Raw genomic sequence first — 25,649 nt, 5'->3', positions numbered from 1 at the left:
TATGACTTCAGGATCAAGTTTAAGCATGTTTGCTATATTATTTCCCAAATTTAATTATTAATGCATTTGAAAGATGATTTCAAAAAAAGACATAATAGTTCTTTATAAAGTGTCAAGAAAAGTCACTTTGAATGGGCTAAATGGGAACAATGAGTTGACACTTATTAATAATCACCTGGAAATATATAAAAGTTTAGGACAAAAGGTGTAGAACTTAATATACCAAGGTAACTTAAAGGATTCACATGGATATCAAATCTCACATAAGAAGCATCAAATTATATAGTAAGAGTCACATGAAAGAAGGAGTTTTGTGAAATTGGCTCTGCTCTTTACCTTTGCTAGAGATGATTTTTTGATTTTTTGTGTAGGACCTTCTTTCTTGGTCAAAATGGTAGAAAAACAACCAAACTGTAAGTAATGTTTTTTCTAGTATGTTTCTCCTGGGGTGCTTGGTATAATCAGAAATCCCAGAGCTCAACAGCCCCAAAACTATTAAATCCCTGGTGTTGGCATTCTGGATTCAAGTTTCAAAAGTAACATTTTTACATAGTCAAAGGTTTCAAGCGATTTGAGATTTTATACTAAAACCTGGCAACTCAGGCCTGTCACAAAAATTGTTTGGGTAGATCTGGGGAGGAGTCCAGATATGTCAGGTTTTTTTTTTTTTTTTAAAGATTTTATTTATTTATTTGACAGAGAGAAATCACAAGTAGATGGAGAGGCAGGCAGAGAGAGAGAGAGAGGGAAGCAGGCTCCCTGCTGAGCAGAGAGCCCGATGCGGGACTCGATCCCAGGACCCTGAGATCATGACCTGAGCCGAAGGCAGCGGCTTAACCCACTGAGCAACCCAGGCACCCCAGATATGTCAGTTTTAATAAGCACACTAAGGATCCTCAGGATTAGGGAAGTTTATGGAGTGTGCGTAGCTCTGGACAGAGTATGAGGTTCGTAAGTATTTAGGAAAGAGTATGTGATTCTTAAAAGATTTTAACTCATATAACCTCACACTGATCAGAATGGCTAGAATTAACAACTCAGGAAACAAGAGATGTTGGCAAGGATGCAAAGAGGGAACCTTCTCACACCATTGGTAGGAATGCAAACTCGCACCGCTACTCTGGAAAATTGTATGGAGCTTCCTCAAAGAGGTAAAAATAGAACTATCCCATGAACCAGCAATTACATTACTGGGTATTTATACAAAGAACACAAACATAATGATTCGAAAGGGTACATGCACTCCAATGTTTATAACAGCAATGTCCACAACAGCCAAAATATGGAAAGAGACTAGAGGGCCATCAACAGATGAACGGATAAAGAAGATGTAACACACACACACATATACAATGTAGTATTACTCAGCCATCAAAAAAAAAAAATGAAATCTTGCCATTTCCAATGACATGGATGGAACTAGACGGTATTATGCCAATCGAAGTAAGCCAGGCAGAGAAAGATAAATACTGTATGATTTCATTCATATGTAGAATTTAAGAAACAAAAGAGATGAATATAGGGGAAAGGAAGAAAAAATAAAATGAAAACAGAGAGGGAGGCAAACCATAAGACTCTTAACTATAGGAAACAAACTGAAAACTGCAGGGGGTGGGGTAGAGAGATGGGGTAACTGGGTGATGGTTAATAAGGAGGGCACTTGACGTAATGAGTACGAGTGTTATATGCAACTGATGAATCACTAAATTTAACCCTGAAAGTAATAATCCAGTATATGTTAACTAAACTTAACTTAAATACAAAATTTAAAAATAATAAATAATTAATTAACTTTAACTTAGCTACGGGATACGTGGGCATTGTGTGATGACTAGGGAGATGATCTAATCCTGGCGGGGTAAATGAGGGAACAGGCCTTTATCAGATACAATGTAAGAGAACGATCCTGACCTGGATCTGAAGTGTATGTCAGGTATTACTATGATTTCCTAAAATATCTACAGGGCTAGAGAAGAAAAAAATGGAAGCAAAGTATATGGTCTAGTTATGGACTCAGAAAAAAGGCCTACATCCTTTGCTATGCTTGTATACAATCTTTTTCTTCAGTTAATAACAAGAAGGATGGGACAGGGATGTAGATATTCAAATAACTGCTGTTTTTTTTTTAATGCACTTGCTATGTGCCAGACAGTATTCTAGAAGTATTTTACGAAAACGTATCATTTAATTCCTCAACAATTCCATGGAATAGGTATTATTTACACCCAATTATACAGATGAGAAAACTGAGGCACAGAGAGGTTAAGCAAGGTGTCCAAGCTTACAGAGTGACAGAGCCAAAATTTGAATGCAAGCAAACCCAGTGATACAAGAACAGTGAAAAACACTTATTTGCAAACTACAGTTAACATAAAACCAAATGTGTTTTATCTATTCCCTCAGATGATGAATTATTTTTTGTACCATGTATACTTTTGTCTTTTAAAAGCTTAGCAATTCATGTGCTGTTTCTCAGACTGATCTCCATTCCTTACCCTGTCAACATGTTCTGGTAACAGCTGCAGGAACAACAACAACAAAATTCCTCTTGACAATTTACTGATTGGATTGAAATTAATTTGATTTTTTCATAATTATAAATTGATTTTGCCATAACATGCAGGATTTAGTTGAAGCATTTTAATTAAGTATCTTGAGCATTCACAGCCTGATTTTCACTGGAAGGCAATCTTTTCCTAGCCTGGCATTTCAGTGACGTTTTTTCCAAGTTGAAATCAATTGAATTCACAAACTAAAACCAAGATCACTGCCAACCTGTTATCATGCTAGAGAGAAATGCAATATAGCCAGTTGGCTAAAACAGTGGGTCTTCTAAAGTACTATTACACTCTTTCTAAAGTGGCTTGCTTGCATGAGTGAGTAAGAGTGAGTGACTGGGAAAGAGAGAGCGAGAGGGAGAGAGGGAGGGAGAAAGAGAGAGAAAGTGACAGACACACTCCACTTAAGAAAGGGGGGGGGGCATCTGGGTGGCTCAGTGGGTTAGCCTCTGCCTTCAGCTCAGGTCATGATCCCAGGGTCCTGGGATCGAGCCCCACATTGGGCTCCCTGCTCAGTGGAGAGCCTGCTTCTCCCTATCCCTCTGCCTGCCTCTCTGCCTACTTGTGATCTCTCTCTCTGTCAAATAAATAAAATAAAATAAAATAAAATAAAATAAAAAGGAAAACCAACAAACTTTAGACTTTTAAGTTCACTGGTATATTTAAGAGTACTGTGCTTATTTTTCTAGAGCATGTTTTTCTTTCTGGTAAGTGTAATGCTCACAGATTTTCTGAACCATCATCTATCACTGATTAAAAAAAAATCCAGGACCCTGAATCCAAGGACTAAGTAAGCCCTTCAACAAACCTTCAAAAGTTGTCTTAGCTCAGGACTGATCTATCAATCACCACGTGTGGGAGTAATACACTCATTGTACATAATATATAATGCTGCTCTATTATCAAACCCACTTATTTATTGTGTCTACAAAGAAAATGTGAAAAACTCAGAAAACACCTTGCTGATACCATCTTACACCCACGCTGTTCATGTAATCATTTAGTGATTTAGTCAAAAGGGGAAAAATAAAGTGTTTGGGGTTTTGGGGGCGGGATTTTGTTGTTCAAGTAAACTTGGCCTGACTATTCATGTTCACCACCTGGCCTAAGAAATTCCAAATCATCTTTTTAATACACTGATCATGAAGAATTACTCAGTGGGCTATCAGAAACGTAGGCAATGCATCTAGACTCCTAATTGCCTAATTTAAAATCCTGAGCCTAAACCCAAATGAATACAAATGGGTTAATATTGTTTCTATACTATATGCTTCAGACAGATTATTATCATTCCTAAAGCAATGGTTCTATCATGTCACTCTCGGTCAATAAATGAAACTTAAACCAGAAAATTTTAACTGCATATTTTCAATCTTCTGGAACCATCCCATTACCTGAAGTTTCTCAGGATAACTGATAATAGTTGAAAACATGCTTGTGGTTTTCAGTGTTCTGGAAACTTTCAATTGGGCCTGATTATTTGAATATATTTATAACAGTTAGATGCTTGTTTTATCTATTTTTATATAATGATTCAATACCCCCCTTTTAAAAAGTTTTATTATGAAAGAAGTATGGACCCATTCTTCATAAATAAAAACAACAACAACAACAAATATGCTAAAAAGCAAAAGTCCTCTATTCTACTCCACCTCTACAGAAACAATCATATTTAAATATGTACAGTCAAGAGATAACATGTAACCTATATAAGAATAGTATTATGGCTGTGGTTTATAGTTATATGGATAATTACTACTTTTTTTTCACCCTTTGTACAAGTCTGAGATTTCTGGATTAGAAGCATAAAACATAATTCCCCAGGTTTAATACTTAAATTATAGTTGAAGGAGAAATTTTTAAATTATATAACTATTTCTGACTTGTCTTCAAGGGAAGGAAAAGTGAACATCACTTTATTAACCAAAGTTTCATGATTGGTTAAAATGTGAGTAAATGGGAAAGAGTATATATGTTTATAAACATGGGAAACAACAGGTCATAACAGGGCTTAATAGAGTAAAAGTGCATGTAATAATACTTAAATAAACCATACTCGAATTTATCTCACAAGAAAAATAACTGCCCACCAAAAGAGGTCAGTGAACTTGAGGCCTACCTGTTGGAAACAGAACAAAAAATAAAATGAAGTCCAATATCATAAAGATATTTTTCCTAATCCCTCAGATGAATACAAACAGAAGGAGTAAGAAGGTTAGTTTCAGGATAAGTACTAAAATTAATTAGTTCTTTGCCAACATGTTCTTAGTTTGGATTTAAACCAATTCAATTAAAATTTTAGTAATTTAAATAGGACTTGAATAATGACCTTTTCCCCCTCATTTAAAAGATCTTTAGAATTTATCAAGAAGTAGTCAACAAAGAGAAGAAACTACAATAACACCAACATTAGTTAGATTTGAAGAATTTAGTAATGTTTGTTTTTAAATGTGAACAAAAATAAGTTCATCTTTCTCTCGTATGTTATTTGTTTATTCTATCAACAAATATTTATTAGGCACCTATTATATTCCAGGTCCTGCTAAAGGCATTAAAAACATATTAGTAAATGAGATAGACAAAAATCACTGTCCTAGTGCAACATACACATTATACTGAGGAAGACTAACAAAAATATATATTAAAAAATTTTGGCTATGACAAACACTGTAAGAGAAACTGAAGTGGGATAAAAGGTTAGAGAATTACAGGTTAAAGGACATTATAAGTGCTTGGGAAAATTTCAGACTCTGAAATTCCTATAATTGACCACGGTAGTAACGAAAGTGTCACTTACTAAAAAGGAACCCACATTTTGTCCTCAACATAATCCCCATTTGTTTAACCATCCCTGTTCTCCAAATTACCTCTTTCAGATAATTATTTTATTTTTCTACATAAGTTTTCCTTTTACACAGACAATCATTGTCTTGGTATATATTTTCATTAAAAATGTTCCTAAGGAAGGCCTGCATGACTCAGTCGGTTGAGCATCCAACTCTGGATTTTGGCGCAGGTCATGATCTTTTGAGATGGAGACCCATGTCAGGCTACCTGCTGGGCATGGAGCATGCTTAAGATTCTCTCTTCTCTCTCTCCCCTGGCCCTTCACTCCTACCTTGCTCATGCTCACTCTCTCTCTCTCTCTCTCTTAAAAAAAAAAAAAAAAAAAAAAGTTCCTGAGCTAACATTCTAGGGATATATGTAAAAAGTTTGAGACCTGGGGCACCTGGGTGGCTCAGTGGGTTAAGCCACTGCCTTCGGCTCAGGTCATGATCTCAGGGTCCTGGGATCGAGTCCTGCATCGGGCTCTCTGCTCAGCACGGAGCCTGCTTCCTCCTCTCTCTCTCTGCCTGCCTCTCTGCCTACTTGTGATCTCTCTCTGTCAAATAAATAAATAAAATCTTAAAAAAAAAAAGTTTGAGACCTTTTGAATTCAGTATTTATAAAATAAAAAAAATTCTTGATAGTTTGGCAATCTTGAATAATCAGTGGCATTTATTTATAGAAAATCATGATTAAAGGGAAAAGAGCTCTAAGTGGTAAAGAATAATGATAAAATTAAAACCACAATGAGACACCACCTCACGCCAGTCAGAATGGTTAAAATTAACAAGTCAGGAAATAACAGATGTTGGTGAGGATGCGGAGGAAAACCTTCCTACACTGTTGATGAGAATGTAAGCTGGTGCAGCCAATCTGGAAAACAGCATGGAGGTTCCCCAGAAAGTTGAAAATAGAGCTACCCCATGACCCTGCAATCACACTACTGGGTATTTATCCTCAATATACAAATGTAGTGATCCAAAGGGACACCTGCACCCCAATGTTTACAGCAGCAATGTCCACAATACCCAAACTATGAAAAGAGCCCAGATGTCCATCAACAGATGAATGGATAAAAAAGATGTGGTATAGATACACAATGGAATATTATGCAGCCATCAGAAAGTGAAATCTTGCCATTTGCAATAACATGGATGGAACTAGAGGGTATTATGCTAAGCAAAATAAGTCAATCAGAGAAAGGCAATTATCATATGATTTTACTGAAATGTGGAATTTGAGAAACAAAGCAGAGGATCATAGGGGAAGGGAGGGAAAAATGAAACAAGACAAAACCAGAGAGAGAGACTAACCCTAAGAGACTCTTAATCTCAGGAAACAAACTGAGGGTTGCTGGAGTGGAGGGGAACAGGAGGGATAAGGTGGCTGGGTGATGTACTATGGGGAGTGCTATGTATCATATAAGACTGATGAACACAGACCCATACCGCTGGGGTAAATAATACATTATATGTTCATTTAAAAAAAGCAAAAAAATGATAAAATTAATTAACAGAAATTACTTGTTGAGCTAGAGAAAATCTAGCAAAGGACAAATGCTGGCTTTGGTGTATGCATGTGTATGTGTATGTGTGGGATGGTGAGGGGAGCAGGGGGAGGGAAACATTTGAGAGAATCTCTCAGATTCAAGGAGAGATTTTAACTTAGGGTTGGGGTTTCATCAGAAATTACACACAGGGATGTATTTATATAACCATATTTCTTAAAGTCCAGAGCTTCAAAACTCATATTACTGTGAGATAGAAAACAAGTTATATCTTGTTTTAAAATATGAACTTACATAATGTAGTGACTTTTTAAAAAAACGTTATGATAGAATAATCTTTCATGGAAATGTTTTATAAACATAGGTGAAAGTTTAAAAAATGCAGAATATGAAGGCATAGGAATTTACATTAAGTGTTTTTAAAATATTTCAAACCTCTATCTTAACATAGTAGCTTGAACTTTTAGTAACTAGATAAGATATAAGGAATATATGGAGATAGATATAGATATAAAATACATCTTGTGGGACAGCACACTGGCTAACAGCTTAGCTCCTTCACACTACAGTCCCACCACTCCCGAGTGTGTCATCTTGAGCAACTTGAGTTGATGCCTCATTTCTTCATCTCTAAAATGAGAATAATAGTACCTACTTTTTTTTTTTTAAAGATTTTATTTATTTGAAAGAGAGAGAGATCACAAGCAGGGGGAGGAGCAGAGGGAGAGGCAGACTCCCTGCTGAGCAGAGAGCCAAACGTAGGGCTCGATCCCAGGACCCTGGGATCATGACCCGAGCTGAAGGCAGAGGCTTTAACCTACTAAGCCACCCAGGTGCCCCTAGTACCTACTTTTTAAGGTTATTTTCAGATGACTGTCGAGAAAAGTGTCTGACATATACGCATCCCATCAAAGTTAGCTATGAACTCGTTTTTATTTTTTTAAGATTTTATTTATTTATTAACTATGAACTCTTAACCACCATTTTCCCTCTAAAATTACTTACTTTCAGGAAAACTTGTAGATCTTGAGTCTGAGTGTGCTGCAGAATGTCTTGCTGCAGATGCTTGAATATAGCTATACAGATATACACTTGATAATCAGGACCAAGGAAAACACAAGTAGCAATATAATGGCAGATTTCTATCCAATCCAAATAATTCCAGAAACACTGAGTTATCCATTGTAGGCAAATCTAGGAAAAAAGAAGTCACTTCATTAGAAAGCTTATAAAACCATATTTTTAAAAAGCAGTATTTTTAAATATTTAAATAAAAAATTTAAATAAAAAATTTAAATAAAAATACCATATTTTTAAAAACCATATTTTAAAAATCAGTGATTCACACAAAACCAATGAAGAGTTTGACATATGATCCAAATAGAAAGACAACCTACATACTAGGATGCTTCATCTACTTGCCTGATGCATGAGAAAACTTTCATGGCTCAGGGACTCGAGACTTAGAGGTAAACTGATGATGTGCCCACTGCTCATTTACCTATTGCTTAATGCCTTCTTTATTCATACAATCCTCCTCTTACCCACAACAGCAGTCTCCTCTCTACAGATAACAAATGCTAACAGACCATTTTAATTCAGAGATGGGAGTTTTTTCTACCCTACCTTTAATCACAGAAGTATAATTATGCAGATGACAGATTGCTAAATGTTGTATTAATGCAAATGGACTCTTGCTGAATCAGAAAATAATTTAAACCAAACAGGACTGTTTAATATAAAAACTGGGAGCTAATGTAGAAAACAATTTAAAAGTGAGATTTTTACAAAAATCATTTATCTTACTTTTTGAGTAACATTCAGATTGTTTAGCTTATAAAAGGAATACATGCTTATTGAAGGAAAAAAACAGAAAAGGTTAAAAAAAAAACATAGTAACAATGGCAACAGTGATTAACACTGCTAACATTTGGGTACATTAATGTTATGGGTGGAATTGTGTCTCTCTCCCAAAAAGTAGTCCAAGTTCTAACCAACCCACAGTACTTGTGCTTGTAACAATATTTGGAAACAGGGTTTTTACAGAGGTAATCAAGATAAGATGAGATCACTTTAGGATAGGTTAGTCCTATCCTAATATGACTGGTATCAGATAGGGAAAATGTGAACAGAGAAACACATACATACAGAAAGACGATGAAAAGGCACACATTGGGAATGTCATGTGAAGACAGAGGACTGGAAAATGGCATTTACAAGCCAAACCATCTAAGGCTATTAGAACCTAGGAGAGAGGCATCAGAGAGTTCTTTCCCTAGCACCTTCAGAGGGAACACAGTCGTTAAAACTTTCATTCTGGACTACTCCAAAACTGGGAGTCAATAAATTTCTGTTGTTTAAAGCTACCCATTTCATACTATTTTGATACTGTAGTCCTAGGAGACTAAGATAATTACTTTCCAGTATTCTAACTTTCATTTATGATTTACAAATTACTGGTGAAGAAATAATTCCTTTGTTGAATCGCTCTTATACTTCTGTTTTTGGGGTGGGGAGCAGAAAATAGGAACCGATATAATGGCTTATCTCAATTTGTCACAGATCTAAAAAAACAGATGCAGAAAATATTCCTTTTTTTGTTCTATTATTTATCCTTTAAAAGAAATATTCTTGAATACTTTATTTATTTATTTATTCTTTAAATTTTTAATTTTTTATAAACATATATTTCTATCCCCAGGGGTACAGGTCTGTGAATCGCCAGGTTTACACACTTCACAGCACTCACCATAGCACATACCCTCCCCAATACTCATAACCACGCCCCCCTCTCCCAACACCCCTCCCCCTAGCAACCCTCAGTTTGTTTTGTGAGATTAAGAGTCACTTATGGTTTGTATCCCCCCCAATCACATCTTGTTTCATTTATTCTTCTCCTACCCCCTTAACCCCCCATGTTGCACACCACCTCATCATATCAGGGAGATCATATGATAGCTGTCTTTCTCCACTTGACTTATTTCGCTAAGCATGATACCCTCTAGTTCCATCTACATCGTCGCAAATGGCAAGATTTCATTTCTTTTGATGGCTGCATAGTATTCCATTGTGTATATATGCCACTTCTTTATCCATTCATCTGTTGATGGACATCTAGGTTCTTTCCATAGTTTGGTTATTGTGGACATTGCTGCTATAAACATTTGGGTGCATGTGCCCCTTTGGAACACTACGTTTGTATCTTTAGGGTAAATACCCAATAGTGCAATTGTTGGGTCATAGGGCAGTTCTATTTTCAACATTTTGAGGAACCTCCATGCTGTTTTCCAGAGTGGCTGCACCAGCTTGCATTCCCACCAACAGTGTAGGAGGGTTCCCCTTTCTCCACATTCTCGCCAGCATCTGTCATTTCCTGACTTGTTGATTTTAGCCATTCTGACTGGTGTGAGGTGATATCTCATTGTGGTTTTGATTTGTATTTCCCTGATGCCGAGTGTTATGGAGCACTTTTTCATGGGTCTATTGGTCATCTGGATGTCTTCTTTGCAGAAATGACTGTTCATATCCTCTGCCCATTTCTTGATTGGATTATTTGTTCTTTGGGTGTTCTGGAATACTTTCTAAAACTCATTTTGTATAGATCTGATTCAATTTTGGGGAATATTGATTCTACCTTTAAGTAGCTTGAACATGGTGTTTGTAGCACAGACTGGGTGACTTAAAAACAGAAATTTATCTTCTCACAGTTCTGCAGAACACAGGGTTGGCAGGGTTGGACCCCTCCCTCTCCTTGGCTTGTAGATGGCAGTCTTCTATGTTTTCGCCTGGTCTTCCTCTAGATATCTGTGTCCAAATTTCTTCTTTTAAGGACAGCAGACAAACTGGATTAGGGCCTACCCTAATGTAATCTCACTTTAACTTAATTACCCCTTCAAATATAGTCATTCTCCAGGGTAGTGGTGATGAAGGTTTCAACATATGAATTTTGGGGGTGGGGTGACACAATTCAGCCCCTACCAGATGGTATTAATGAATTGTTTTTCCATGTGTTATTACTTATGTCAACCAGTAACATTATTTGCCGCTATTAGAGACATATCTTTTCATCTCATTTTCCACTTGTATTTCCTATTATTGATAATGCCAACTACATATCACTTATATTTTCTTATTTTTTTACTGTAATTCCATTCCTAGGGAAAAATTTTTGCTTTATAAATATTATGACCCCATTCTATAATGCTCAAAATCTAGTCATAGAGCCTACAAGTTAACTCAGTATTGAAATTTTATCTATGAATGTCCAATGCTATCAACAGGCACAGTGTATTTAATTTCCTTTTCTCCCAACTTTAGTCTTAGCACTAATAGGATTCTTCTCTCAGATCTTGACCTGAAGGGTCAAGGGTCTGCTTGGCATGCAGAGTTCATTACCAATCTTCTATTGCCCACATAATATGGCTCTACTGCACTGGGGAGAAAATATCTTCACTATTCTTACTTTGCTAGATAGGTTGAAGCAGACATTTTTTGAGAAGTAATACTTTTAATTCCCTTAATGTACTGCTGCCAGAGTTCTGTCTCTGTTCTTTGCTATAGCTAGTAAGGCCAAGCAACTTATTCCATGCTAGGTTAATAAAAATGAGTCTCTGAATGAATTAAGGAGAAACAAAAGAAGAGTAGAAATTAGTACAAATGATCCCACAACCAGAAAAACCAGTGCCAGAAAAAGCAGTTCCCATTCAGCTGTCAGTTTTAGGTAGGGATGAGTGACATGTAGACAGCGATGAGAGGGTCACAGCTTTTGACTGTCTTCTTTTTTAGCAGCCTTACTGCACTACAGGTTGGACGGTGTGAAACTGCTGATCCGCAACTATTTTGATCTTGAAGCCTCACAACTTTATACGGTTCAAACAAAGATATCTGAACTTAAAACATATGTAGGGAAATACTTACCTTTTTTGGTTAAAAGAAAGTCACCCCATAATCTGCAATTAGTTCTTTCTTATACATAGTTATTAATGCAGTTTTCTGGTGTTTACATACATTCAAGCATTGTTTTATTACATTGTCTATTTTTCTTCCATTAAACAGAAATAATGCCTTTTTCTATGTATGGGAAATTTAGGAAAGGAAAATGATTATAACTGAAAACACTCTGAAAGTACACAAAGCACTGTATAATATTACTCTATAAGAAAATACAGATGTTTATTATTCATTTACTATTTATCAAGTACCTAATATACAAACAAGCATTATAATTTTTAAGTAAACAAAAGACATGTAGTCTTTGCTCTCATAGAGTTGACACTCAAAGGGGAGATGTGCACTTTTTAAATATATGTCCCTCTTCATTTGGCAGAAATTATATCAGATATTCTGTGTGCAAGATGGTCCAGAATTATTAAACCGTAATAGAATTCTAAAATCGTGTTCCCCTAGAAGAGTGAGCAATGAGTCACAGCATTTAATCCTTAAGTAAATAACTTCTCTATAGAATGCAAAGGTTTGCAAATCAGCTAACAATCTAGAATTCTAAAAGTATAAAGGAAATAGCATGTGTCTAAGCAGAATGATAAACTCATAAAACACTTTTTTATTATGGAATTTTTCATATATATATATGTATATATATATATACATATATATATATATATATAAAAGCAGTTCATGAACCAGGCCCATCACAGATTTGAAATTTTGATTGGGAAGGTTCTTCAGCACATCTACGCCCCCCCCCCCACAACAGGATCCCCTTACTTATTAAACTTTTTAAAAGAAATAGATCATAAGTTGTGATGAATTATATGCGTTTGCTTTAAAACATACAGAAAATCCGTTATCAGTGGCATCAGTTTTTCTTTTGATCTATCACACAAGACAAAAATAATCTTAGAATATCAGCACTACCACAAGCAATATAATTACTTAAAACAGTATTTTTGCTGTTCTTTGTCTTTATGCAACATATCACTTGACTCATACAGTCAAATTACTGTGATTTAAAGTGATAGGTTATATTATCAAATATGTACTGTTGGGTTCATTTGCTTCAGTTTGATTTTATATTCTTAGGGACAGAATTTGTTTATTTTGTTGGTTACATGTATCTATATCACCATATGAAATATTTAAATGATTCCAAAGTAAAAATACAAAAGTAAGGTATATTCCTTGACTCTTCAGCTCATTCCTTCCTTATCCTTATAAGCAATCATTTAAAAAAATGTGATATATTCTTTCATGTTTTTAATAAAACACATTTGTACATGCATTTGTTATCTTCACTCTTTCTTATATAAATGGTAACACACTAAACACTTTTTTTCTTCACCTTTTTAACACTTAACAAAGGATCCTGCATATCACTCCAACACAATATACAGAGGTATTTTTCATTTTTACAACTGCATGGTATTCCACCAAGGATAAACCATAATTTTTCAACCAGGTCCCTATCGATAGACATTTGCAGTTTTTAGTCTTGTGATACTAAAACCAGTGCTATAACAAACAACTGTATGTATTTTCAAATTTTTGTCAGATAATTTGACAGATTAAAATAATAAATTTAATTTTATAATTACATGATTAATTTGGTAATTGATATGACAATTCAATAGGTTTCCATAAATGAGACTGCTGGGTTAAAGGATAAATGCATGTAAGATTTTGCTAGACACTGCCAAATTCCCCCTTATAAGTCCAAAAAATGTACTGCATTTTCAAAAATAAGAAGTTGAGTTCTTATATTCATGGAAATATATTAGTTATGAAACAGTTTACAAAGAAAATGAAACAAACTAATTACAATTGTTTTTACAGTAAACCAATGTTCCTTAAACCAATTACTTTTAAAAACATTTAAATGGTGTTTTAGGCTTACAAGGAAAGAAAATCTTTGTATAATATACATCAAAATGTACCACACCCTTCCTAGGCAATTTTGCTCTTCAATCATACTTAAGCTTCTAAAGGACATTAAGATGCAACATTGAGATAAAAATAATTATTTTATCTGAGGAAACTATTCTCACTTGTATCTAGATTTAAAAAACAATCTCCAAAAAATGCCATAAGAATTAGGTAAAAAAAAGTCTGGTTAAAACAATTTTTTAATGGATACTTGATTAAGTCAGAATAAGTATGAACTAAATGACCAAGTTTTATGATTCAAAGACAATGTTTTTAACAACTCTTCTGGCCCTTATTTTATTTGCTCTCACCAAATGAAGAATATTAGCAAAGAAAGAAAGAAAACTGATTTCAAAATCAAAAGATGTGGCTTCAAGTGAAGTCCTTGCTGTCAAGGTAACGTCAATAAGTCAGTTCACTGACTTCATGGATTCTGAATTTCTACTTCTGTCACATGACGTAGTCAGAACTTAAAATGAGATAAGCTCTAGAAATACATCTTTATACTGCACAGGGTTGTTACACATAAGAGTATTTCTGTTGTACTTCTAGGCAAGATACTGTGTATCACACATCCAAAGAACCTGTAGATAAATCAAGCACACATACCTTTAAGGAACTTTCAACTATTAAAGAGGTAAAGGACAAAATAACTATTCCCCAGGGCAGGATACAGACTTCTACCAGAAGTACAGAAACAGTACACAAATTCAAATCTACTTGTAGTTCATTTAAAAAAAAAATCTCCCAGGTGCCTGGATGGCTCAGTCGTTAAGCAGCTGCCCTCGGCTCAATTCATGATCCCAGAACCCCTGGGATCAAGCTCCACATCAGGCTCCCTGCTCAGCAGGAAGCCTGCTTCTCCCTCTCCCACTCTCCCTGCTTGTTTTCCCTCTCTCCCTGCCTCTCTGTCAAATAAATAAATAAAACTTTAAAGAAAATTTTAAAAATCTCCATTTGGACAAACATAAAGAGTAAGTAGTTGACACAAAGATGTGGCAAAGGGAGAAAGAAGGTACTATTTCAAATGGCAACATCAGCAACATGAGAAGGAAAGCCCAGGGAGATAGATATATATCTACATTTACATATATACATATAGATATATATATATGCATTTATGAATAGGAGCATGAACAAGAAACATTCTGCTTTGCATTTACATAATTCTGCATTTTCAAAAAATACAATGTCACAAAATACAAAATGTAAGGATAGTTGTTTTTTTTTTTCTAAATCCAGTCTTCATGATAGGAGGAGAAAAAAACAGCAAATGAGAAAAAATGATGAGGTTTTTCTAAAAGTATATTCAGAGGATTATCCATGTTAGCTCATTTGCTGACACAGTATAGTACCATAATGATATGCAGACTAATGACCCCCAAGGAATTATAAATCATTAAAGATATGTGGTACTTCTTAAGCTAGGAAAGTTAAATAAAGTACAATAAGGGAAGTGTTTTACCAAAGGATAAAATTCATCAAAATGTTAATTAGAACATGTGATTTTTCTGTTCATTTAAAAAGGAGGACTATATATGTGAATTTTTATTTTCTACTCTGTTACTCTTAAACTCTAATCAACACATATTTCTGTTTTAATTTTTTTGTATTCTAGTTAAACATATATTTTTACTCTAGAGATATGTGTTTTTTATTTAGCAACCTACTCACAAATCCTTCATTAATCAACCAATCCCTTAGTGTCTATAAATTCACAACTTCAAAAAGCACTGCTCCTAATTAGATCAAAACGAATAAGCTTTGAAATACAAAATCTGTATCCAAATTATTACTTAAGCACCTATACCTATTCGTTACTTAAAATTTGTTTCTCATTTTATAATTAGCAGTAAAATTGCATATAATATCAACAAAGCAATGATATATACTTAAGGCACAAAATGATTAGCTCACATCGGGAGCCATTAAAAAGGCATTTTTACATTAGCTAAGTTATGAAACATAACAACATTACTGCTTAGAAATAATGCAGTGGGTTTTATTAGATAAATCTGCTACATATATGCAATTTCAAATTGATAAATGCCAAAATGATAAAAAGGTATCAAATTGATATGGTGAGGCCAGAGGTACTGCAAGTTTTGTCCACAGTTTGTGGTAGTCCATTTTAAAGTTAAAGGATATATGTTAGAAACTAATAAATGACTGTAGGTGTTAGACAATATACATTATATTACTCAAGACTAGAATGGCAAAAAGAGCTCTCAGGAACATTTTATTACCTAGATTGGATTTTTAGAAGAGTAAAAAGAATAGATTGTTGAGCTTAAACATTTAAGTATCTATTTCCAACCAGAATTAAACATTTTATGATTGAAAATTCCCCAAAGTATTTTAGGTACATGCCAAGTAAGAGCTACAAATGGCCAAGAAATAATATTCTTTTTCATTACACACAATTCCTTGTTATATTTAGACTTATTAATTTCAGTAAGTTTAAAACTCAACAAGCACAGTAATCAGATGCAAGTAAATGTAATTACATGACATAAGGGTTCTTCAAAATACGTATAAAGGCAAATTACCAAGAACTATATTGTGTAGTAAAGAGGAAAAGATTCCAGGAGGACAAATCCAAAGAAATGCAACCATTGTTTACTATTAAGAAATCTATCAACGGTCACCTAAACTGGTCAAACAAACCCCAAGATTAAGATAATCTTAACCCTAAAGGAACTTGTCAAAATTCAACATTATTATTTGATTAAAAGAAAGAAACAAAATTCAATTTTTACATAAAGTAGAAGGATTCTTCCATACCATGACAAGGAATAAGTCTCTTAATGGTGAAATACTAGATGATTACTTAATAACTGTTCAAGTCTAAAATAAGCAAGCCACTATTTAGAATTATTCTGAGAAAAATAACAGAATTTAATTAAAAATGAAAGAGAAAACATATTACAAATTTGTAAAAACACAAATCTAGAAAAAATGTACAACCTAATGATTATATAATAATTTACTAATTATCAACAGTAACCACAAAGGAAATATAATTGAAAAAAATATTTCAAGCTGCATTAATTAGAACTATCTGTAATAAGAAAGATACTACACCTATATGGGAAAAAATATACAACTTCAGTAAAATATAGTACAAAGAAAATAAATGGAAAAACTTACTACATTTCTAGATAGGAAGGCTGAGTATGGTAAAGACATAAACTATAAACTACTTTGAGAAAAGTGAATATAACAGCAATTTAAATTTTATCCAAATCTAAATGCCCAACTTAAACCGGGAAAAATCACTTTAGAGGGCACATAAAGAAATCAATAGAAATAGCTAAATTAGCTTTTTCAGGGGGAAGTGTATGATAGATTGATTCTTATCAGCATTAAGAAATAAGAATGTAAGAAGAAAAATGTAATAAATACAATAGTAAATACATAAAAACACTAACAGTAAATAAGTAAATAATAAATTACAGTAGTAAATAAAATATATAACAGGAATTAAAGATATCTGGATAGTGGGCTACTTTTAAAGAACATACAAATCAGTAAGAAATACGCTAAGACAGGCAATTAAGATTCAACTATTAACTAGGCTATGAAATTATAGTCAACCTTACTAATGTTTAAAAATTCACAAAATTTTAGAAGAGAAATTGCTACCTATTAATCTATCTATGAGTTTTGAAAAAGCCTAATACCCAGACCTGAAGAACAGATATTTTCTCCATTTCTGTTAGAAGAGTAAGATCAAAGCAAATTGACGACATGCGTCAAGAGTCTTAAAAGTGTTCATATCTTCTGGTTAAGTATATCTACTTTCTGGAACTCTGACTTAAAGGTTTAATTCTAGGGGTATCTGGATGGCTCAGTTGTTAAGCGTCTGCCTTCAGCCTTGGGTCATCATCAGCCCCTGCATGGGGCGGGGAGCCTGCTTCTCCCTGTCTCCCACTCCATCTGCTAGGCTCCCTCTCACACTCCCCCTGCTTGTGTTTCCTCTCTCGCTGTCTCTCTCTCTGCCAAATAAATAATGAAATATTTTTTAAAAAGGTTCTTTAAAAAAAAAAAAAAGATTTAATTCTAAATTATAAAAAAGCTTAAGCTCTAAAAATTTAAGTTGTAGCCTGTTTATACCAGTAGGAAACAATTCACCCCTCCACCAATGAAGGACTGCCTATGTACTGGAGGCACTCCTGCATGTGACAAGCGTAACTCCAGGCCCTAGAAAAATCATTACTCCTTTCCAGATCCCAAGAGCAGAAATAGAGAGCTGGGCTTTTTTTGTTAGGTTAAGACGCAGTATGTCAAATACCAGATGTTCAGTGTTAAGAACTCTTACTCACAGTTACCTCACTTAATCCTTACATTAGCCATATGAAGCAGATATTATCTCCATTAAAAAGCCTACATGTCACAGACTTCCAGAATGTTTATGTCCTTGAACAGCTGAAGTTGAACTTGAAATGTGAATGCTAAGGATCTACTCTAAAGAAATCTGTATATTGTAACAGACCTACAGGAAAAAATGCAATTTAGAAATTTAAATAGAAAAATATGAATACTTACAAAAAGGATCTTATTAATTTAAGTATATTTCTTATATTTGAAGAGAATTAAAATTTTTTTTAAGATTTTATTTATTTATTTGACAGAGATCACAAGTAGGCAGAGAGGCAGGCAGAGAGGTGGGTGGAGGGAAGCAGGCTCCCCGCTGAGCAGAGAGCCTGATGCAGGGCTCCATCCCAGGACCCTGAGATCATGACCTGAGCCAAAGGCAGAGGCTTACCCCACTGAGCCACCCAGGCACCCCAAGAATTTAATTTTCTTTGAAGACATGGAGATCTGGGAGTTGAAGAAACGCTATATCTTCTGGATTACCTGGGATGGTGCGAAACCAGACATGTGAAAAGCTGAAAACACAAGTGGCACCTCCACCTTCAGGAGCATTTCAATGTAGTGAGTGCTGCAAAAATATACTGGATGGATGCCAGATTCTATAGTGTCAGTAGCTAGATACCTCTGTATAAAAAGGAAAAATTGAGAATTAATGAACATGCAACTAATGTAAAATAATCAAATCAACTTACCTAAATATTTTGCTTTGAATTGCTACTTCAGAATTAATGTGGTGGCCTGACAAGTTACTGCAAACATTGTAATTATGTAAGTTAAAAAGTCAGAATGTTACAAAGACCAGAGAAAAAATAAATCTTAATTAAGGCAATATTTATACCTTCCAAAACAAAGAAATAAACTTAATACTGTAATTCAATGCCTGTGGAATGAAGGTGATGGCTGTTGCATGGAAGAATAAATGTACAAGTACACAAATCATAAAACTGTACATGTTAATACTTGAGTGTACTTCTGTATGCTTGCTATCTTTGGCTTTGGCCAATGATTCTATCACATTAAAAAGTTTTAGTTTGTCAGATCTTTGGGATATTTGCATAGTCCCCTTTCTCTAAGATATCATTAACCTATATCTGAACTTGAACTTGAGTTACTAATAACAAATTAGGAACTCTAAAAAATTTAAACTGGGAAAAATGCATAATGCATTCCCAACAAAGTTCTCAGACCAGCTATTTTGTATATATTTCTATAATAGTTATAAATTAATCTTATATAATTTATATATTTTATATTTATTTATATGTCCATTTATATATGTGTGGATATATATACACATATCTTATAAACTTGCATTTTTCAGGAACTTCTTCATAGAGTTTGTTATATTTTCAGTTTGGCTCTTAGGTACAATTTATGTCATCATGATTGCTTTATAATTCTTCAATGAATGTTACTATAAATACAATATCTAACCACAATATTTTAAAACAAATAATAAACTTGGCAGGTATCATTTTGTGTCAAGAAAAACTGACAGACTAGCAACTATACCCAATAGACTTACACTAAAATTTATATTCAAATTAGCTCTGAACAATACATAATTAAGAAACTTTCAGAAAGGCATTTATGTTCTTTACTGGATAACTGTAATAAAAGAAAATTAATGCTTTTAAAGTAAAACAAATCAAACTTATATATAACAATTACATATGAGTTAAAATGAGGATTTCTTTCAAACTTTATTGCTAAAGTGCTTTTAAGGATTTAGGTTTAAGTTATATACTAAAATTTCTGAAACCAGTGATATGATTTATCAGTGGTTTTACTCTTTTATCATTCATCATCATAAAGGACAATTTATCATTTCATAGGAATATATCATAGGAATATATATGTAGAAGTATATATTTTATGACAGGTTCTCAGAGATACCTCGGAGAACACACACACAAAATAATTTTATATACTGATGACTGGAGACATACTATAGCATATTACGTGGACATCTTACAGCCAACCTCAGATGAATGTCTAAGACAAAAAATAAACTTTCTTTTGAGTAGTTAAAAATAATATAAACTAAGGGGCACTGGGGTGGCTTGGTCAGTTAACTATCCAACTCTCGATTTCAGTTCAGGTCATGATCTCGAGGTCATGAGATTGAGCCTAGGATCAAGCTCAGCACTCTGCAGTTTGCTTGAGATTCTCTTCCTCCCTCTATTTCTCCCTCTGCCCAAATAAACATCTCCCTCCCACCATCCCCACACACATGCACACATGCATTCTCTCTCTCAAGTAAATAAATCTTTAAAAAATATATATACACAAGTATGTATTTATACACATATATTTTAATATGCATATATTAATGTATACGAATACATATAAACTGAGAATCTGTATCGTTTATCTTCTTTTATGAAACACACACTTCACTAATGACTACTTGTCCAATAGAACTAATGAGTTTAATAGATGCAAAAAATCACCTTATATATTAATTTTCAATGCAAGCTTAGGTAATAATTTTCTGAATATATGCATATTAGTGATGTAAAAAATGTATGTATAAGAAACAATTCTTTTTTTTTTAAATTTTTTATTTTTTATAAACATTTGTTTTTATCCCCAGGGGTACAGGTCTGTGAATCACCAGGTTTACACACTTCACAGCACTCACCAAAGCACATACCCTCCCCAATGTCCATAATCCCACCCCCTTCTCCCAAACCCCCTCCCCCCAGCAACCCTCAGTTTGTTTTGTGAGATTAAGAGTCACTTATGGTTTGTCTCCCTCCCAATCCCATCTTGTTTCATTGATTCTTCTCCTACCCACTTAAGCCCCCATGTTGCATCACCACTTCCTCATATCAGGGAGATCATATGATAGTTGTCTTTCTCTGCTTGACTTATTTCGCTAAGCATGATACGCTCTAGTTCCATCCATGTTGTTGCAAATGGCAAGATTTCATTTCTTTTGATGGCTGCATAGTATTCCATTGTGTATATATATCACATCTTCTTGATCCATTCATCTGTTAATGGACATCTAGGTTCTTTCCATAGTTTGGCTATTGTAGACATTGCTGCTATAAACATTCGGGTGCATGTGCCCCTTTGGATCACTACGTTTGTATCTTTAGGGTAAATACCCAATAGTGCAATTGCTGGGTCATAGGGCAGTTCTATTTTCAACATTTTGAGGAACCTCCATGCTGTTTTCCAGAGTGGTTGCACCAGCTTGCATTCCCACCAACAGTGTAGGAGGGTTCCCCTTTCTCCACATCCTCGCCAGCATCTGTCATTTCCTGACTTGTTGATTTTAGCCATTCTGACTGGTGTGAGGTGATATCTCATTGAGGTTTTGATTTGTATTTCCCTGATGCCGAGTGATATGGAGCACTTTTTCATGTGTCTGTTGGCCATCTGGATGTCTTCTTTGCAGAAATGTCTGTTCATGTCCTCTGCCCATTTCTTGATTGGATTATTTGTTCTTTGGGTGTTGAGTTTGCTAAGTTCTTTATAGATTCTGGACACTAGTCCTTTATCTGATATGTCGTTTGCAAATATCTTCTCCCATTCTGTCAGTTGTCTTTTGATTTTGTTAACTGTTTCCTTTGCTGTGCAAAAGCTTTTGATCTTGATGAAATCCCAATAGTTCATTTTTGCCCTTGCTTCCCTTGCCTTTGGCATTGTTCCTAGGAAGATGTTGCTGCGGCTGAGGTCGAAGAGGTTGCTGCCTGTGTTATCCTCAAGGATTTTGATGGATTCCTTTCGCACATTGAGGTCCTTCATCCATTTTGAGTCTATTTTTGTGTGTGGTGTAAGGAAATGGTCCAATTTCATTTTTCTGCATGTGGCTGTCCAATTTTCCCAGCACCATTTATTGAAGAGGCTGTCTTTTTTCCATTGGACATTCTTTCCTGCTTTGTCGAAGATTAGTTGACTGTAGAGTTGAGGGTCTATTTCTGGGCTCTCTATTCTGTTCCATTAATCTATGTGTCTGTTTTTGTGCCAGTACCATGCTGTCTTGATGATGACAGCTTTGTAATAGAGCTTGAAGTCCGGAATTGTGATGCCACCAACGTTGGCTTGCTTTTTCAATATCCCTTTGGCTATTCGAGGTCTTTTCTGGTTCCATATAAATTTTAGAATTATTTGTTCCATTTCTTTGAAAAAGATGGATGGTACGTTGATAGGAATTGCATTAAATGTGTAGATTGCTTTAGGTAGCATAGACATTTTCACAATATTTATTCTTCAAATCCAGGAGCATCGAACATTTTTCCATTTCTTTGTGTCTTCCTCAATTTCTTTCATGAGTACTTTATAGTTTTCTGAGTATAGATTCTGTGCCTCTTTGGTTAGGTTTATTCCTAGGTATCTTATGGTATTGGGTGCAATTGTAAATGGGATTGACTCCTTAATTTCTCTTTCTTCTGTCTTGCTGTTGGTGTAGAGAAATGCAACTGATTTCTGTGCATTGATTTTATATCCTGACACTTTACTGAATTCCTGTATAAGTTCTAGCAGTTTTGGAGTGGAGTCTTTTGGGTTTTCCACATATAGTATCATATCATCTGCGAAGAGTGATAATTTGACTTCTTTGCCGATTTGGATGCCTTTAATTTCCTTTTGTTGTCTGATTGCTGAGGCTAGGACCTCTAGTACTATGTTGAATAGCAGTGGTGATAATGGACATCCCTGTCGTGTTCCTGACCTTAGCGGAAAAGCTTTCAGTTTTTCTCCATTGAGAATGATATTTGCAGTGGGTTTTTCATAGATGGCTTTGATGATATTGAGGTATGTGCCCTCTAATCCCTACACTTTGAAGAGTTTTGATCAGGAAGGGATGCTGTACTTTCTCAAATGCTTTTTCAGCATCTATTGAGAGTATCATATGGCTCTTGTTCTTTCTTTTATTGATGTGTTGTATCACATTGACTGATTTGCGAATGTTGAACCAACCTTGCAGCCCTGGAATAAATCCCACTTGGTCGTGGTGAATAATCCTTTTAATGTACTGTTGAATCCTATTGGCTAGGATTTTGTTGAGTATTTTCGCATCTGTGTTCATCAAGGATATTGGTCTATAGCTCTCTTTTTTGATGGGATCCTTGTCTGGTTTTGGGATCAAGGTGATGCTGGCCTCATAAAATGAGTTTGGAAGTTTTCCTTCCATTTCTATTTTTTGGAACAGTTTCAGGAGAATAGGAATTAGTTCTTCTTTAAATGTTTGGTAGAATTCCCCCAGGAAGCCGTCTGGCCCTGGGCTTTTGTTTGTTTGGAGATTTTTAATGACTGTTTCAATCTCCTTACGGTTATGGGTCTGTTCAGGCTTTCTATTTCTTCCTGGTTCAGTTGTGGTAGTTTATATGTTTCTAGGAATGCATCGATTTCTTCCAGATTGTCAAATTTACTGGAGTAGAGTTGCTCATAGTATGTTCTTATAATAGTTTGTATTTCTTTGGTGTTAGTTGTGATCTCTCCTCTTTCATTCATGATTTTATTTATTTGGGTCCTTTCTCTTTTCTTTTTGATAAGTCGGGCCAGGGGTTTATCAATTTTATTAATTCTTTCAAAGAACCAGCTCCTAGTTTCGTTGATTTGTTCTATTGTTTTTTTGGTTTCTATTTCATTGATTTCTGCTCTGATCTTTATAATTTCTCTTCTCCTGCTGGGCTTAGGGTTTCTTTCTTGTTCTTTCTCCAGCTCCTTTAGGTGTAGGGTTAGGTTGTGTACCTGAGACCTTTCTTGTTTTTTGAGAAAGGCTTGAACCGCTATATATTTTCCTCTCAGGACTGCCTTTGTTGTGTCCCACAGATTTTGAACCGTTGTATTTTCATTACCATTTGTTTCCATGATTTTTTTCAATTCTTCTTTAATTTCCCGGTTGACCCATTCATTCTTTAGAAGGATGTTTAGTCTCCAGGTATTTGGGTTCTTTTCAAACTTCCTTTTGTGGTTGAATTCTAGCTTTAGAGCATTGTGGTCTGAAAATATGCAGGGAATGATCCCAATCTTTTGATACCGGTTGATTCCTGATTTAGGACCAAGGATGTGATCTATTCTGGAGAATGTTCCATGTGCACTAGAGAAGAATGTGTATTCTGTTGCTTTGGGATGAAATGTTCTGAATATATCTGTGATGTCCATCTGGTCCAGTGTGTTGTTTAAGGCCTTTATTTCCTTGCTGATCTTTTGCTTGGATGACCTGTCCATTTCAGTGAGGGGAGTGTTAAAGTCCCCTACTATTATTGTATTATTGTTTATGTGTTTCTTTGATTTTGTTATTAATTGGTTTATATAGTTGGCTGCTCCCACGTTGGGGGCATAGATATTTAAAATTGTTAGATCTTCTTGTTGGACAGACCCTTTGAGTATGACATAGTGTCCTTCCTCATCTCTTATTATAGTCTTTGGCTTAAAATCTAATTGATCTGATATAAGGATTGCCACTCCTGCTTTCTTCTGATGTCCATTAGCATGGTAAATTCTTTTCCACCCCCTCACTTTAAATCTGGAGGTGTCTTCGGGCTTAAAATGAGTTTCTTGGAGGCAACATATAGATGGGTTTTGTTTTTTTATCCATTCTGATACCCTGTGTCTTTTGACAGGGGCATTTAGCCCATTCACATTCAGGGTAACTATTGAGAGATATGAATTTAGTGCCATTGTATTGCCTGTAAGGTGACTGCTACTGTATATGGTCTCTGTTCCTTGTAGGCTCTCTCTTTGCTTAGAGGACACCTTTCAATTATTTCCTGTAGAGCTGGTTTGGTGTTTGCAAATTCTTTCAGTTTTTGTTTGTCCTGGAAGCTTTTAATCTCTCCTTCTATTTTCAATGATAGCCTGGCTGGATATAGTATTCTTGGCTACATGTTTTTCTCGGTTAGTGCTCTGAAAATATCATGCCAGCTCTTTCTGGCCTGCCAGGTCTCTGTGGATAAGTCAGCTGCCAATCTAATATTTTTACCATTGTATGTTACAGACTTCTTTTCCCGGGCTGCTTTCAGGATTTTCTCTTTGTCACTGAGACTTGTAAATTTTACTATTTTACTATTAGGTGACGGGGTGTGGGCCTATTCTTATTGATTTTGAGGGGTGTTCTCTGCACCTCCTGAATTTTGATGCTCGTTCCCTTTGCCATATTGGGGAAATTCTCCCCAATAATTCTCTCCAGTATACCTTCTGCTCCCCTCTCTCTTTCTTCTTCTTCTGGAATCCCAATTATTCTAATGTTGTTTCATCTTATGGTGTCACTTATCTCTCAAATTCTCCCCTCGTGGTCCAGTAGCTGTTTGTCCCTCTTTTGCTCAGCTTCTTTATTCTCTGTCATTTGGTCTTCTATATCACTAATTCTTTCTTCTGCCTCATTTATCCTAGCATTGAGAGCCTCCATTTTTGACTGCACCTCATTAATAGTTTTTTTGATTTCAACTTGGTTAGATTTTAGCTCTTTTATTTCTCCAGAAAGGGCTTTTATATCTCTCGAGAGGGTTTCTCTAATATCTTCCATGCCTTTTTCGAGCCCGGCT

The 25,649-nt window shown here is 35.0% G+C and overlaps 1 protein-coding gene across 3 annotated transcripts in view; it reads right to left on the bottom strand.

The window, feature by feature from the left end:
* TBC1D32 (TBC1 domain family member 32) overlaps positions 1–25,649 on the bottom strand; it is a 237,348-nt gene that overhangs the window by 6,612 nt on the left and 205,087 nt on the right. For all 3 annotated transcript variants that reach the window (XM_032339668.1, XM_032339670.1, XM_032339669.1), the window contains 2 exons: positions 18,631–18,771; positions 7,897–8,085 (listed from right to left, as the gene is read on the bottom strand). In XM_032339668.1, the coding sequence (XP_032195559.1) occupies positions 7,897–8,085; positions 18,631–18,771 (330 nt within the window). The remainder of the gene's footprint in view (positions 1–7,896; positions 8,086–18,630; positions 18,772–25,649) is intronic.

The sequence above is a fragment of the Mustela erminea genome, chromosome 4, assembly GCF_009829155.1.
Source record: "Mustela erminea isolate mMusErm1 chromosome 4, mMusErm1.Pri, whole genome shotgun sequence".
NCBI classification, from domain to species: Eukaryota; Metazoa; Chordata; class Mammalia; order Carnivora; family Mustelidae; genus Mustela; species Mustela erminea.
This window is presented reverse-complemented; position numbering and strand designations above follow the sequence as displayed.